General features: G+C 33.5%; 1 protein-coding gene across 3 annotated transcripts in view; it reads right to left on the bottom strand.

Annotated features, from left to right (window-relative positions):
- The window catches only part of Tmprss15 (transmembrane serine protease 15), a 127,410-nt gene that overhangs the window by 100,630 nt on the left and 10,816 nt on the right, over positions 1-15,964 (bottom strand). For 2 of the 3 annotated variants that reach the window (XM_087213657.1, XM_087213663.1), the window contains exons 4-5: positions 13,481-13,632; positions 207-338 (exon numbers count right to left, since the gene is read on the bottom strand). In XM_087213657.1, the coding sequence (XP_087069783.1) occupies positions 207-338; positions 13,481-13,632 (284 nt within the window). The remainder of the gene's footprint in view (positions 1-206; positions 339-13,480; positions 13,633-15,964) is intronic. The other variant, XM_087213669.1, reaches the window with a different exon arrangement.

Below are 15,964 nucleotides of genomic sequence, written 5' to 3'. Positions count from 1 at the left end.
ACATAAATATCAAATGGAATTCTGCAAAATTAATATTTTTAATATCATGTAACAAAGTTTAGGAAAATCTTAATATAATTATTTTTAGACCTCTGTATTATTTTATACTGATGGCTATTAGAATAGCTAATTGTTTCAGGTGTGTGTGTGTGTGTGTATACAGTGAGGGAGGAGGAGAGGAAGAGAGACCAGGTGGGTGACCTTACCACAAATTTTATTGTCTTCATCAGAGCCATCTGGACAGTTTATTTCTCCATCACAAAATAAATCAGTTGATACACACTTCAGAGCATCAGCACAAGGCCTTGAACCAGGTTGGCACATTATTGAAGCATTTCCTTAAAAAAAAATTTAAATTTTAAGCTTCTTGCACAGTGGACTTAGTTTCCAATTGATGAGATAGGTACAAGGTTTGAACATTTGTAATTTATTTTATTATTTAAGGCCTCATTCACAAGTATGTACTTCAGTTTCTAGAAGAAATATTTATTTCCTTTGATGAATCAATCATTATTAAAATATAGGATTTAAGCTAAAAAATTCTTCATAGATGTTAAATGTAAATGTTTCCTCTATCTACTTTAGCTTCAAAAAATTAATACTATGGCTCAGACCATTTAAGCCCTCTGCCCCCAAATCCTGGTATGTGCCACTATGCCTAGCTTTGACTCTGAGATTCTTAAGAGATAGAATACAAAGACATTCCTGCTAGGTTTTCAGCCACACGCAGCCAGGATCCATCAATTTAGGGTTCTCAGTGTGTCTCATTCCTCACCTGGCCATTTGCACATATGTATTCATAAAGATGCACAAGAAACACAATGTATTTCTAAAAAGTAAGTTGGAAAATGTAAGTGCAATGGTAAAACTAATGTTGTTTGTATGCCTATGGGATAGGGCATATGTTATTATTTTTCAAAGTTATGTTGGAAATTGAATATTTCTGTGGCTAGAATCATAATGATGGGTTAAAGCTTTGGAAATCTTTAACTCAATGGCATTTGTTTTCATTATTGTTCTTAATGTGAAACCCAGCATTGTACTGCCATCTGCTGGGTTTAAAAAAATCAAAATATAAAATTCCAAAATTTCTTTTGCACCATAAAATTAATTAAACCAGAAGTATTTGTATCAAGGAATCCACTAAGATAATAATTGATTAAGAATATTTATAGGTAGGTTTGCTGAATATATATGTAACTAAATCAGACTTCCATAGTTGTGTGTAATTAAAATGGATATAAACCACTGGGAAATTCATGGATCATCTAACATCTGAAAGGTTAGAATACTCCCATATAAAGAAAAATTATATCAGTTTTTTGGAGAATTCCAAAAAATTGAACAGATGGTCTCCATCTCAATCTGATAAAAGCCATCTATAAAAAATTAACAGCCAATATCACAGTAAATGGTCAAAAACTGAAATCCTTCACACTAAAATCAAGAGCAAGACAAGGATGTCCACTATCACCACTGCTGTGCAATATAGTTTTGGAAACATTAGCCACAGCAGATAGACAAGAGAAAGAAATAACAGGAATAAAGATAGGAAATGAAGTCAAATAGTCATTATTTGCAGATGACATGATACTCTATATAGAAGACCCCAAGAACTCCACAAAAAGTCTTCTAGACTTAATAATCAAATTCAGTAAAGTAGCTGGATACAAGGTCAACACACAAAAGTCAAAAGCTTTCCTCTGCATGAACAACAGATGCACTGAGAGAGAAACAGGGCAAACAATTCCTTTCACAATAGCATCCAAAAAACTAAAATACCTAGGAATCAACCTAACGAAAGAAATCAAAGACCTCTTCTCTGAAAAGTATAGCACTCTGAAAAAAGACATTTAAGATGATATCAGAAAATGGAAAGACATCCCCTGCTCCTGGTTAGGAAGAATCTACATAGTGAAAATGGCCACACTTCCAAAACTGCTAAGTAGTTTCAGTGAAATCCAAATTGAAAACCCAGCAGCATACTTCATGGATGTTGAGAAAGCTATCCAAAAATTAATTTGGAACAAGAAGAGACCTAGAATAGCTAAAGCAATTCTAGGCAACACAGACATGGCAGGGGGTAGCACAGTTCCCAACTTGAAACTATACTACAAAGCTACTGTGATAAAAAAAAAATAGCATGGTACTGGCAAAGAAACAGACCTGAGGACCAGTGGAACAGATTAGAAGATGTAGAAACAACTCCAGACATATTCAGTCACCTCATCTTTGACAAAGGAGCCAAGCACCCTCACTGGAGGAAAGATAGCCTCTTTGATAAATGCTGCTGGAAAAATTGGGTTTCAACTTGCCAAAGAGTAAAACTAGACCTATATCTCTCACCATGGACTAAACAAATTGAAATGGATTAAAGATCTAAATATTAAAACAGAAACGCTGAACTGGCTGGAACAGAGGTTAGGTAGAACTCTTGAAGATATTGGCGTAGGAAAAGATTTTATGAACAAAACCTCAGTTGCCCATAAACTAGCACAAACAATCAACAAGTGGGATCTCTTCTTAGTAAAAAGCTTCTGCACAGGAAGAGAAACCACCAGCAGTGTGAAGAGACAACCCACGATGTGGGAAAAATTTTTCACCTGCTGTTCCTCAGACAAAGGTCTACTATCTCGAACCTATAAAGAACTTAAGAAAATCAGACCTCCTCAATTTAAAGACCCAATCCAAAAATGGGCATGTGAAATAAACAGACATTTCTCAAAGAAGAAGAAATAGCAAGTAAACACATGAAAAAATGTTCAACTTTATTGGTCATTCGAGGGATGCAAATGAAAACAATGCTGAGATTCCACCTCACCCCAGAAAGAATGGCTGCTATCATGAAATCAACCAACAACAAATGCTGGCTGGGCTGTGGGGAGAAAGGAATCCTTCTGCATTGTTGGTGGGAGTGCAGCCTGGTGCAACCACTGTGGAAATCAGTATGGAGATACCTCAAAGAACTAGGACCAGAGGTCTCATTTGACCCAACTATTTCCCTGCTGAGTATCTTCCCCAAAGAATTAAAAGAATCATACTACAGTGATATATGTGCACCCATGTTCATAGCAGCACAATTTGTAATAGTTAAAATTTGGAAACAGCCCAAATGCCCATCAACTGGAGACTGGATAAAGAAAATGTTTTTTTTTTTTATATAATGGAGCACTACACAGCCACAAAGAATAAGAAACTAGAGATATTTATAGCTAAATGGATGCACATTGAGGTGATACTCTTAAGTGAAATAAATAGGAAACACATGTGTAAATACCAAATAGCTTCTTTTTAACACTGAAAGTGTAAATAATGACTAAAAGGTAAAATAGATAATGTTAAATAGGAAGTAAATGGGCAAACGGGATGGGGAAGAGGGAGGAGTAGGGTAAAGGAAAGAAGGGAATGGAATTAATATGAGAAAATGAAAAAAATCAAAACACAATCTTTGTAAAGAGGGAGGGATGGAGGGGTTGAAGGGAGGGCAGGGGAATGGGGAAAAAATAAGAACCGAGAGAGATTATGTGAAGGTGCAAATTTCCAATGATGAATGTCATTATATTGTATCCCTAAAACGTACCAATAAAATTAATTTAAAACAAAATTAAAAATATATATATATCAAAAAAGTATAATTATGAAAGTGTTATTTAATAAACTCAAACACATATTACAACTGTTGATATTTAAGAGCTATTTATCAAAAGAGTATTTTATCACTGAGTTCCAGTTAAGAAAATGTACAAAAAGCATAATGTCTGATAGTATTTCATAAATGCTTGCTAATGAGATGAAGACAGGCACTCTACTTGAAACTGTCTTATTTTTACAGTAGTTAATAGAATTCTTTGTTGAGCATTTGTGAAGCAAGTCTTAAAAAAGATGGAAGAACAAATTTCTCCTATTTAAGAAATTCCTCCTTAGATTTCCCCCTCCTGGGGCTGTTGTTCTTTGTTGTATTACAAATAAAATTAGTAACTTTGTCACTGTAAGTAACACAACCTCCTGTTCTGATAAAATTGTTTTTACCAGAAAGAGGTCACCAAGATATGCTGTTACAAAAGTGTTACAGATTGACTGTCTTTGTTCTGCTTCTGTCCACAAGTTCTGTCCATTAAGTAGACCAACCCCTGTTTTCAACATGTATAAAATTAGAGCCCTTCCTTTATTCTGGACTCAGCCTTTGTACACAAGTCTGCTGAGCTGGTGCACACTTAATTAAAGCACCCTGTTCCACTCATTGGTCTCTTCGATCTGCTAAATTCTGCAACACTTAAAAGATTAGATTTGGGGACATAGCTGGTAAGAGACAAAATTATGGTTGTCCTAGTGATTGTACTGAGAGCTTCATTTACTGATTCTTTGCATCTCTGTTGTCTATTGAACACTAAATTGAACTCAGAAGCTCACCAACAAGGAAGACTTTTTGGTATTCTTTGATCTCTCTAATGATGATTATTCATGTACTCCACAAGTGTTTACTGTCTACTTATTTGTGGCATGTAATTTTAAGAAATAAAAATAAAAGAACCAGGCAACATCTCTATTCTAACAGAAATTGGAGTTTAGTTGGTGACTGATTCATTCACTATTTTTTTAAATGAAATATAAAAATCTGGTTGGGGGGGGCAGGGATTTAGCTCAGTGGTTCTGCCTCCTGCCTTGAAACCACAAGGTCCCAAGTTCAATCCCCAGTACCAAAAAAATCTGATTTGGTAGCACCAAGGATTAGACACTTTCTCTCTGAGGCAGAGTTCAAAAATATCTTCACAGAAGTGGTCACTTTTAAACAATTTTGAAGGATATCCAAAAGCACACCAAGAAGATATATACATTGAATATATGTGAGGATGTCTTAGTCACATTCCTTGCTGCTGGGATAGAATACTCAACACCCATAACTGAAAGACAGAGAAGTTTATTTTGGCATACTTGTTTAAAAGCTTCAGTCCTTTCATTATTGGTGGCATGATAGCAGGGCCTGGCTCAAGGAAATTTCCTACCATCATTGCAACCAGGAAATGGAGACTGAACAGAGGAGCCAAGGAGGGAGATAAACCCTTTCTGGTTATTTCTCAAGTGACCTGCCTCTTCCAACCAGTCCCCACTTCCTAACAGAAAATCAGTTATAATACCCCATAACCTAATCACCTCTGAGTGCCTGAGGCATCTAGATATAAACCATAACAGAAGGTGTGATAGGAGCCAAATCAATATATGGAAATTGAAAAGTCTAATTTATCTAGTTAGCAGAGTCGTTTTGAAAGCCATAGCAAATGTGGTATCAAGATTTGGGGAGCCTTTTAATCTTTGCTAAATATTAGAAATGCTTTTCTATAAGCAACGATTCTAAAAGTTTTCATGTATTTGTGTGATATTACCAGCCCATGTTTCATAAAGGTAATTCTGGGATTATGTGGAGAATGACAAGAAAAGAGAAGACCAGCTGAGGAGCTATTTCTGTCATTCAGGTGGATGTGAGGAGAATTGGAATTCTCTCATCAGCAGAGAAGATGGGGCATAAAACCAACTGCCATTTTACAGAAGTAATGAACTTCAGTGACCAAACATACTCCTGGCCAAGCCCAGTGGAGGTAGAAACAGAAGTATTAAGGACTGAGAAGTTTAATTAGTAATGATCATTAGTCACAATTGTGATTTTTAAGAAGAGACAATGAGATTGGAAAGTGAGCTAGTTTGAAGTAGTTGGAGTGAAAGATGGAACTATTAGGTACTCTTGCTTGGGTATTACTGTCTTTTTCTCTCCAGTTGTTTTATAAACAGTCTTTATCTGATTTATTTCACAAAGAAAGAAGTTTCTCATTTATCGATTAAAATGGAATCATAAATATACATAATTCCTTACAATATAATCTCCCTTGCTTCAAAATCACTTATCTCATCACTCTTGTTAATTTCTGAAACAGTTTTGGAAGTCTTCTTTCTTCAGTATCTTTACCCTGTCAAGGCTGACTCTACATCATGAACTGACCTTTTATGAATAATTTGATGTGGGGAAGACCCAGAAGTCTTATAATGCCAAATCTGGATGAAAACTGTAATGTTCTTATGCACTTGTCTTTCCCTTGATTTCATTTGAGACACCATTCACCACTTTTTTTAATCATAACTCATAAAGACACTCATGAAAAAGGACTTCCAGAACTACTTCAGAAAATGCATAAACAATGGGAGAAGTGTGCACTAAGTGACAGGGAATATTTTGAGGTGGAATAAAAGCAACATGTTTTTTACTATGATGATTATTTTTAATTTAAATTTTCATCACATAGTTTGATCACATCTTTTGGTCTACTGTCTATCATCTGCATATATATATGTATGTATATATACATATATATATATACACAATCATAATTATAATTTCTAACAAACTATCCATTAATATACTGAGACAGAGGTTTGTCAATGTCATTTTTAAAAATTATCTTACATTGTTAATGTGAGAATTTTTTTGACTCGTATACTACTGTTTGAATTTCATTTTTTAATTTTCCTCTACCATTTTTTCCTGAGAAGTCATTACTGAGAAGTCAGTAATGAACTGTACCTCTTAAAAATTTAGAAGGAGATAATAAACTCTAGTTAAAGAAATGCAAATGAGAATGATAATGGGTTTGGTTTCTTAGAAGCTAATCAAATTATCTGCATAGTATTTACTGTTAATTTAAATGGAAAAAAGACTTGCAATTGCCCATAAGTATAAGGTATTTTTTATTTATATGGTATTTTTTTTCTGGATACTGATTTTTTTTTACCCATTATGAAAACATACTAGTAAATTAGTATCAAATGGAGATATTCAAATAGAAAGTTTTAATTATACATTTATATTTTTATTAGGAAGAAGTCAACATGTAATAAAATGTCTTAATTAAGAGTGTTCCAAAGTCAAATCAATTTCCATTGATGAGGGATGAGGAACCCATGTTCTGACTTTGTGTAGGCCTTGTGTAGGACGGTAAGGAGAAATAAAGACCACAATTCTTATTTTGTATTTCAAATCACAAGAAATTTTATATACAGGTAACAAAATAAAAATCATAGTTTTAAAATCTTAAGTTGAAAATAATACTTTGGAAGTCTTGGCTTTTTATTTTCCTTATCATTTAAATGGGGATAATAATAGCTTTGGTAATCAAAGCTCTTTGAGAAAAATTAAGCCCAAGATCCTCAGTGAATGGATACTTTGATAATTCTGATATCCAGTGAATAGGAACATCTTAAATTAGAGGGGAGTGCTTAGCAATATATAATTGTTGCTTTTTCAAATGCAGAGAAAGACAAATACTTTTAAGTTTCATTTGTTAGTGGATGAAGTTTCTGTATCCTAGCACAGGAGTAATTAAATTGAAGGACATACTTCTACCTTCACTTCTTTTGGCTCAATTTCATGTTCCTCCCCAAATCAGCCAATTACTCTTTTCCTGCAGTCCCCAAACTCTTCCACACAGTGGAATTGTAGGAGAATTGTATTTCATATGAGACTGAAAAAGCCCATGATAGTAAAGTTTTGTTTTTCTGTAATCATTGCTTGCACAGTCAGCAAGAAAGGACTAGAACAAGCTGTAGTCTAGAAAACCTTCAAGCACATGAGCAATTGCCCCAAACAGCCCCTCCAGGCACTCTGTAGCAGCCAAGAAATCAATCCGTGTAATGCAATCTTAGTGCCTGTCTCTGTCCTCCAGTGTTCCAAACGGGTTAGTAAAAATTTACAGTAATTGGCAACACAGGCAGTTGAACAATAGAATATAATCCTCATGGACTTTGTACGCATTGTTATCATACAGAAATTCTCTTTGGCAGAATTTATAATAGTACTAATGCCAGGTATATGACGCATGCATTTGTTGATTTTTCTCAAACTCTATCTTCCAGGCATATAAAAATGAGAATAAACTTAACATTCCTGAAAGGCATATTCATAATAAATTACTGCTCAGAAACTGCAGTTTTCAAGTTTAAGTGGCTCGTTCCCCTCTATAAATCTATAGTGTCTTGCCGTATGGGTGGAATAAATGAGAACTGTGATTCAGGACTCCTGTGGTATACGGATTTAGTAAAATGGGAAAATAATATTTTTCCACCTACTTACCTTTTGATAATTCTTTGGGAATTGATTAAGGTAATTTAATATAATTTCCAATAAGAGGAAATATTTTTAAATGAAGGGGTTTTTTGTTAAATAACAGACCAGGTTTGTACGAATATTATCAAGTCTGATTATCTTGGTTTAACTTTTGAAGATTTTTTTTTAAAAGTATCTGATTATTATAATTATTAAAATTATTATTTTTATTGCCTGAATCAGTAGTGGAAGGGGAGAAGGGACCTGATATTGTTGTGTCCCTCATTAACCAGAGAAAGGAGGCATATTGATTAGCTGGCCTACCACAGGGACACAATACCAGACACCAACAATTTAAATGAGAAGAGGCTTATTTGGCTCAAGGTTTCAGAGGATTCATTCCATAGTTGACTTATTTCAAAACAGAGACATCATAGGAGAAGAGTGGAATAGATCAAGACTTCTCACTTTTTGGTGGGTGGGAAACAGAGCAGGAGCACAATTCCAGAGAGGAAGAGACAAGGACTAGATACAGTTCCCAAGGTCACACGTCCCTGACCCACTCAGATACACTCAGAAGTGTGTTTTGCTAATCCCCCAAAGGGTTCCCAAGCAAATCAGATTGAAAACTAAGCTTAACTATCTCAAGTACTATATGTATTATTTCTCTTTTGATTCTCAGTCACCCTTTAACGCATATGTTTTAGTCTTTATTGTTCAGGTAATATATACAAAGTTCAAAGAGTCTAGTTTGTGAAACACTGATCAAGTAAAAGGTAGAATTCGACAATGGGTGGATTCACTGGTGTATTTTCAATGATTGATAATTTAATATTGTATTTTGATGTTTATTCTGATGAGTATCAGTTGCTCATACAAAATGAGAAAGGCAAGGATATGTGTGTACTGATGCTACTGTAGTCTAAATATAGGAAAGGTGAGTAGAATACTTTTCTGGCTGTCCCTTTATTCATCATCTTTTTTTTTATCCAGAGGACACTGGGCATATGATTCAGCCAATTCTCTACAATTTTGACAAGTTTGTCTTCAGCATAGCAAGGGTGAAAAACTTCACTCCAAGCCTTTGTGGGTTTATTTAGCACTGATTCTATTTCCCCTAACTCATTCCATATATTTTTCTTAGGACATTTTCTACAGCTAATAATACCTCAATAACTGTGAGTTTGATGAATCACTCAATGAATTCATTAAAAGACAACTAGACAACAGGGAATTAATTTGGATATATATTGTTTTTCAAAATTTTAGGGAAATAAATTCTTAAAACATTTAAATTTACTTTTCAGTTTGATTTTAAAGAAATTAGTCATTATCAATCCTGAAGACATTTTTTTCATAATGTGTTAAAATATAGTTTTAGAAGCTGTAGTTTTTTGACATTGGAGATAGGAATGTAGGCTCAAGGACAGTTTTTTTGTCATATTTGGCTGCTATATGGATATACATAATCACAACTGCAGGCAGGATTATCTTCCATATAGACCTCCATGAGTTTTAGGGTTCTGATGGGTTATTTCTTAAAGCATTCGATTAATGATTCATGTATTACTTTGCATTTCAAACATCCCACCAAATTTTAGTTTGCTTAAATATGTCACATTTTCTTTATCCACTCATCTGTTATTTGACATATAGGCTGCTTATATAGTTTGGCTATTATGAATTGTGCTGCTATAAGCATGAGTGTCCACCTATCTTTATAGCATGATGTCTTTAACTCATTAGTGAAAATCCAGTTTCTGTGATTGTACTTTTCTAGGTCACATCCACACAAACAATGTAAAAGGATTTCTTTTCCCCCACATCCTCACCAGCATTTTTGATTTTTGTGTTCTTACTAAAGGTCATTCTTAGTGGAGTAAGATGGAATCTCAGAGTTGTTTTAATCTGTATTTCTCTAAGGACTAAAGATGATGACCACTTTTTCGTAACTTATTGGCCATTTGTGCTTATTTTAAGGAGTGTTTATTTATTTCATTAACCCTTGTTTTGATTGGATCATTTTATTTTTGGGATCTAATTCTTTTGAGTTCTTTATTTACTCTGGATACTTGTCCTCTATCAGAGACTGTCAAATATGTATTTTTTCCAGTTCTGAAGGTTGTCTCTTCAGTCTGTTGATTGTTTCCTTTATGATGCAGATGCTTTTGATTTAATGTAATTTCAGTTATTCATTCTTAGTGTTTTTTCTGTGCTACAAGAATTCTGTTCAGAAGTTCTTGCCTATGCTTATGTCTTCAAGTATTTTCTCTATTTTATCTTCCAGCAGTTTCATTGTTTCTGTTTATATTTAGGTCTTTGAACCATTTTGTTTTGGTTTTATAAAGTTAGAGATATGAGTCTAACTTGATTCTCCTGCCCATGTATGATCAGTTTTTCCAGAACTATTTGTTAAAGAGGTTATTCTTTTTCTACGGTATGAAGAGTTATTTGATCTTTTAGAACTTCTGTTTTTCCCTCTTTCATATTATTCCTATTTATTCTATAACTGTGATATATTTGCTAAATTTCCAATATCTATATATTCTGCTCCTACAATTTACTTGTATAAATTTTTTTGTTTTATTTGTATTAATTCCAGAGAAGTCTCTATTCATTCTGTAGTTCCATAAAATGGTTTATATTTAAGTCAATTAATGTAGCATTACATACCAGATCTTGGGATTGTAGGACAGGTGGTCTTGCTCTGAACATAAGGAAGACCTTAATCACAAACTACTTCTCCATGTGGTAGTTTCTACTGAGAACTAAGCACCATTTCAGTATAAAGTACTTTTCACAGAAATGATAAAAACTGCCTATTTTCTTCAGTATTTAACATGTCCAGCAGTTTTAAAAATACAATGTGTCAACCATACATGCTATAAAGAAAATCAAGTCATGTCTCATGAAAATATTCATTTAGTGAATTCGACTTCATTAAAAATATTGATGATATATAAATTAAGCAGAATATTCTCATATATTGACCAAGTTGTTCATTTCATTATAGCTTAATTTTTGACTTGTTTCTACAAGATCTATGACAATTTTATAAATGATATGTAGCAGATTATTGATGAAGATAACAAAGTAAGATTTACATAAATTTCTCAAAAAGATATTTTAATTTTATATTTTGTTTTAAAGTATTCTACATAAAATTCAATATATATATGAAATTCTTAGCTAATTGAACATGGAGTAAATTTGAAATATCACATGATATAAACACAGGTCAAGCATAAATACTAAAATTAAGGTTGGGGACATGTTGCTAAATATGTTTTACTGCAGTTCATCAAATTAAAGATATTCTCTAGCTTGAATTTGTTGAGAATATTCTTGAACCTGTATTACAATAAAGTTTATGGCATTTGTAATACTGATTCTAAGTTAACTCAAAGGATATAGTTTTCTTGAAGAAATATGTAAGGTTTGAAACCAATAAACTCTCTTCTCCAAAACTGTTCAACTGTAGGGAGTCATGAAAATAAATTTCAGCATTCTTGTCAATTCATTTGCCAAACCAGACCTCCAGAATCCAAAGCACAATAAAATAAAGATTAAAGGAAAAAAAATTTATAGAGGAACAATGACTACTGAAAAAAAAAGTCAATCAACACTTTTCAAAGACAAAACCATTATAAGAGATCTTTAGTGTAATGTTTAAGAGTACAGACATGTGGATCAAATCACCTAGATCAAATTGCCTGAATCTAAATATAAATAGCATGGGATTTTAGGTAGTTCACCAAAGTTACTAGTGCTTTGGTTTTCTACTTCATAAAATATTGGTAATAAAGGCATCACATAACAGGACTGATATATGAATAACTACATTGAGAGGTAAACCACTTGTGCCAGTTAATAATGGCTAATAGTAGTTTGAAGCTCATTTGAATCTGACAAAGATCCAAAAAGACTACTTCTGCTCCAGTGGCTCTGGAGAGGGAAGGAAAGCATCAGAGGAGGATGTAGTAAGAACACCAGCAATCTTCACTAAACAAGAGCTATTGTAGGTAGCATGAGACTTAATAGAAAAGGAAACTGTGCTTGATGAAAGAATACTATAAAGAAAAGCACCTAGAGTTCTTAATTTTGTATGTTCTATCAGAAAGTTTTAAAAAAAACAGACTTCTGCATGTTTTTATGTATTTGATTTAAAAGTAAACCTATATTGACTTACCTTACTCTAAACTAAAACTATTTGAACTGACATTAGGTTACTCTGGGTTTGTTTCCATTCCATTCGGAATGCCTGTCTTAACATCAATATACAAATACTATTCTGGATATATTGATGTTAAATATTGATGTTATATATTGATGTTATTTTGGACATGAGCTTTCTTTTTTTGAGACAGGGCCTCACTACCTAATTCAGACAATACTTGTACGCACTGCATAGTCCAGTATGGCCTCACACTGAGATCCTCTTGCCTCAGCCTCTTGTCTTAGCTTCCCAGCCTCCTGCTGGGAAAACAAATGTACATCCGGTGAACTTTTTTAAATCCCCAGATTTCTAAATTCCAAATCATATGTGGCTTCAAGGATTTTAGATAGGGGATTATAGATCTAGATGTGACTGGAAAATTTCTATTGTTCTCAGCCAAGAAAAACATAAATGTAAGTGTTTGTTGAAATGATTTGAATAGAAGGTAACCAGAGTGGAAAATTTAAAACAACCTGAACATTGATAGAGACATTGTCCTTTTGTTATTTTTGTTACCAAGTCCTTGGTTTATTTTTAAACTCCCTTGGTTTACTTTTACTGTAAAAATAATTTATAACTTTTTGATCTTTTTTTTTTTTTTTTTCTTTTTTGGTACCAGGAATAGAACCTACGGCTTTATGCTTGCTGGGCAGGTGCTGCACAGATGAGGTACAACCTCAGCCAAAAAATGATTTAACATTTTAAAGATAAATTTTAATTTTTATAAATATAGAACTGGGATTGATCAAGCTCTTTAATTCTTCATTTTCATTCTCTTAGCTTTCAACTGAGAAATTGAATACTATATCTTTGTAATCTAATAAGCCCTATGACTCCATCAGAAAGTCATGAGTGCACTTTTTGATAGAGGCTTCTTGGAAAGTCGGGTGCACTTGACCACTGCAAAGAATGTGACAAGACTCACAAACATTTAACCATACTGAAATTTTCAGAACCTTTTTGATACTTGATATTTTACAAACTTTTTCTCACTGATATATTTTCTTCAAATGTGGTTTCTCCATATTTCAATTTTTCTCATGTAAATGTGTTACCTCAGGCAATAAGACATGCTCCTGAGGTCCAGGATGATCCTACTGCTTCTCTGGTATATTGCTAGAATCTTAATTTCATAGCTTAATGATTCAAAGAAATCAAATAATGTTCAGAGATACCTGTGATATCAACGCTGTTTAAATCAATATGGAAAGTCATCAGTTGGCTGGACCTATTTGCTTCAATGCCTTGAATCAGTTCTTCTTTTACATTTTCATCTGACACCCACTGAGCAAAAAAAAGGTCAAATAGGACTATAATGCTGCCATTTCTGCAAAGTAAAAGGTAATATAAGAGGAAAAAGTCAGCTTCTTCAAGTGATTTGTGCTCAATTCATGGAAAATGTCATTGAAACTTTACAGCTCTCAGCTTGTTAATCCTCATTACACTAGTATAAGGTAGTGTAACCCCTGCACTGTAATATGCACTGGTCATTTTTTGCAATTTAAAGACATATAAAAATGAATAAAGTAGGATATATCAAATATTATCTTTATTTTATGAGTGGAAAAAAAAGATTTAAAACACTCCATGCTTTTCCCAGAACACAAAGCACAAAGTAATTCCAAAATTGCATTCTGCTTTTTCTGAGTTTCACTGTAGAGCACTAATCCACAGAAGCACTTGTGTCAAATTAAACAAAATCACATGACAGACATTATTATGGTATTTATTCTTATTTAATTGCTTGAATGAATTAAGGGTGTGGATATGTGATTTCTCTGGTTGATTTTTATTGTTTTTTGGGGTTTTTTTTGGTTCCGGGGATCGAACTCAGGATCTTGTGCTTGTGAGGCAGGTGGCGGAACCACTGAGCTAAATCCCCAACCCTTCTGGTTGATTTTTAAGTAGAGATAAATCTAAGGTAATTTTACTTGCTCGAATTACATTTTTTATGTAGTTTAAGAAGGGTTAATATTAAGCGTATAGCAACTCTCTATATTATTTTCCTTCTCTCGCTGCTTAATATAAAATACCAAAGTGTGCCATGATTTCAAGGGGATGGAAAGAAAACAAACATATCTGAAATTAGTAGGCACTCAAGATATTCTGTCTCATGGTCAAGATTTGGGGTTGTCATGCCGACAATGATCCCCTACTATGATATCTTTATTTTTTCACATGGCCGATCATCTTACCTTTTATTCTAATCTCTACTATTTAATATAAAATTTTCTTACCAGTTAAAGAGACGTAAATAAATTAAATACTTTTTTGAGCAGTAAGGATATTTGAGATATTTTTTTCTTTCCTGTCTACATTGCTATTGCCTATCCTTATGAGGCAAACACTCTCTAACTCTAACCTTCATGTGTATCACTAATTAAGGTGGAAATAGCCTGGGTATACTTGATTCCCTAATAGACACACCAAGGAGAAGCCTATCCTAATAATATATTTGCTGGTTCCAAAGTTCGGGACTTATGCTCATATTCTCTTGTGATATCTCTAAGGTAAAGTAACATCTTGATTTATTTTTATTTATTTATTTTTTACATTTTTTTCCTTAAATTCTTTTATTGGTACATTGTAGGTGTACAACACAATTACATTTCTCATTGGGAATTGTACCTTTACATAATGTATCTTGGTTCTTACTTTTTCCCCATTCCCAGCCCTCCCTTCATCCCCTCCACTCTTCCCTATTTACAAAGACTTTGTTTCAATTTTTTCGTTTTTCATAATTTTTTCTTTCCCTTCTTTCTTTTCCCCTACCGATTCCACTTCCCCTACCCTTTTGGACTTTTTCTTCCTATTTTGCATTATCAATTATTCATTTTAATCATTGGTACATTTTAGGTATACAATACAATGACATTCATCATTGGAAATTTGCACCTTTACATAATCTCTCTTGGTTCTTATTTTTCCCCCTTCCTCTGCCCTCCTTTCATCCCTTCTATCCCTCCCTATTTACAAAGACTTTGTCTCCACTTTTCCATTTTCTCATATTAATTTCATTCCCTTCTTTCCTCTCCCCTACCCCTCCCACTTGCCCCTCCTCTTTGCCCCTTTGCTTCCTATTTCACATTATCTATTATACCTTTTAGACCTTATTTACACTTTCAGGTTCTCACACTAGAGAAATAATTTGGTATTTACACGTGTGTCCTAATTATTTCACTTAAGAGTTTCGCCTCAATGTGCATGCAAATGAATTGTCATCATGTCCCTAAATTAACCTCCACAAAGGCCTCCAGATTCCTAACAGATCAGAAAGTAAATATTCATCTTTAAGGTAATTGTTCTCATATGATATGTTCTGTTAACTAAAATTTTAAAATCTTAACTGTTAGACAATTTTCAGGCTTCATTCCACATTTATTGAAACAGAAACTCCACAAAGAGAGAAGACTATATTGTTTTACTTCTTGTTGGCCAATATTTGAATCTTAGTGATAGGAAAACTGAGGATCAAAATAATATAGGTAACTTTGCCCAGCTTATTAGTGTCATAGATATAGAGATGATTCATGTGCCTCTGTTTCCCAAAGGCATTTTAATATAATTTCCACCTTCTCACCCACAACATCATTTCTATCAACTCTATTGTAAACATTTCATTAGTGGGAAAGACAATATAGAACATTACCTTAAAAACA

The sequence above is a fragment of the Heterocephalus glaber genome, unplaced genomic scaffold (genome assembly GCF_053883595.1).
Source record: "Heterocephalus glaber isolate CG9 unplaced genomic scaffold, H.glaber_assembly_v1.0 deba00000122, whole genome shotgun sequence".
NCBI lineage: Eukaryota > Metazoa > Chordata > Mammalia > Rodentia > Bathyergidae > Heterocephalus > Heterocephalus glaber.
This window is presented reverse-complemented; position numbering and strand designations above follow the sequence as displayed.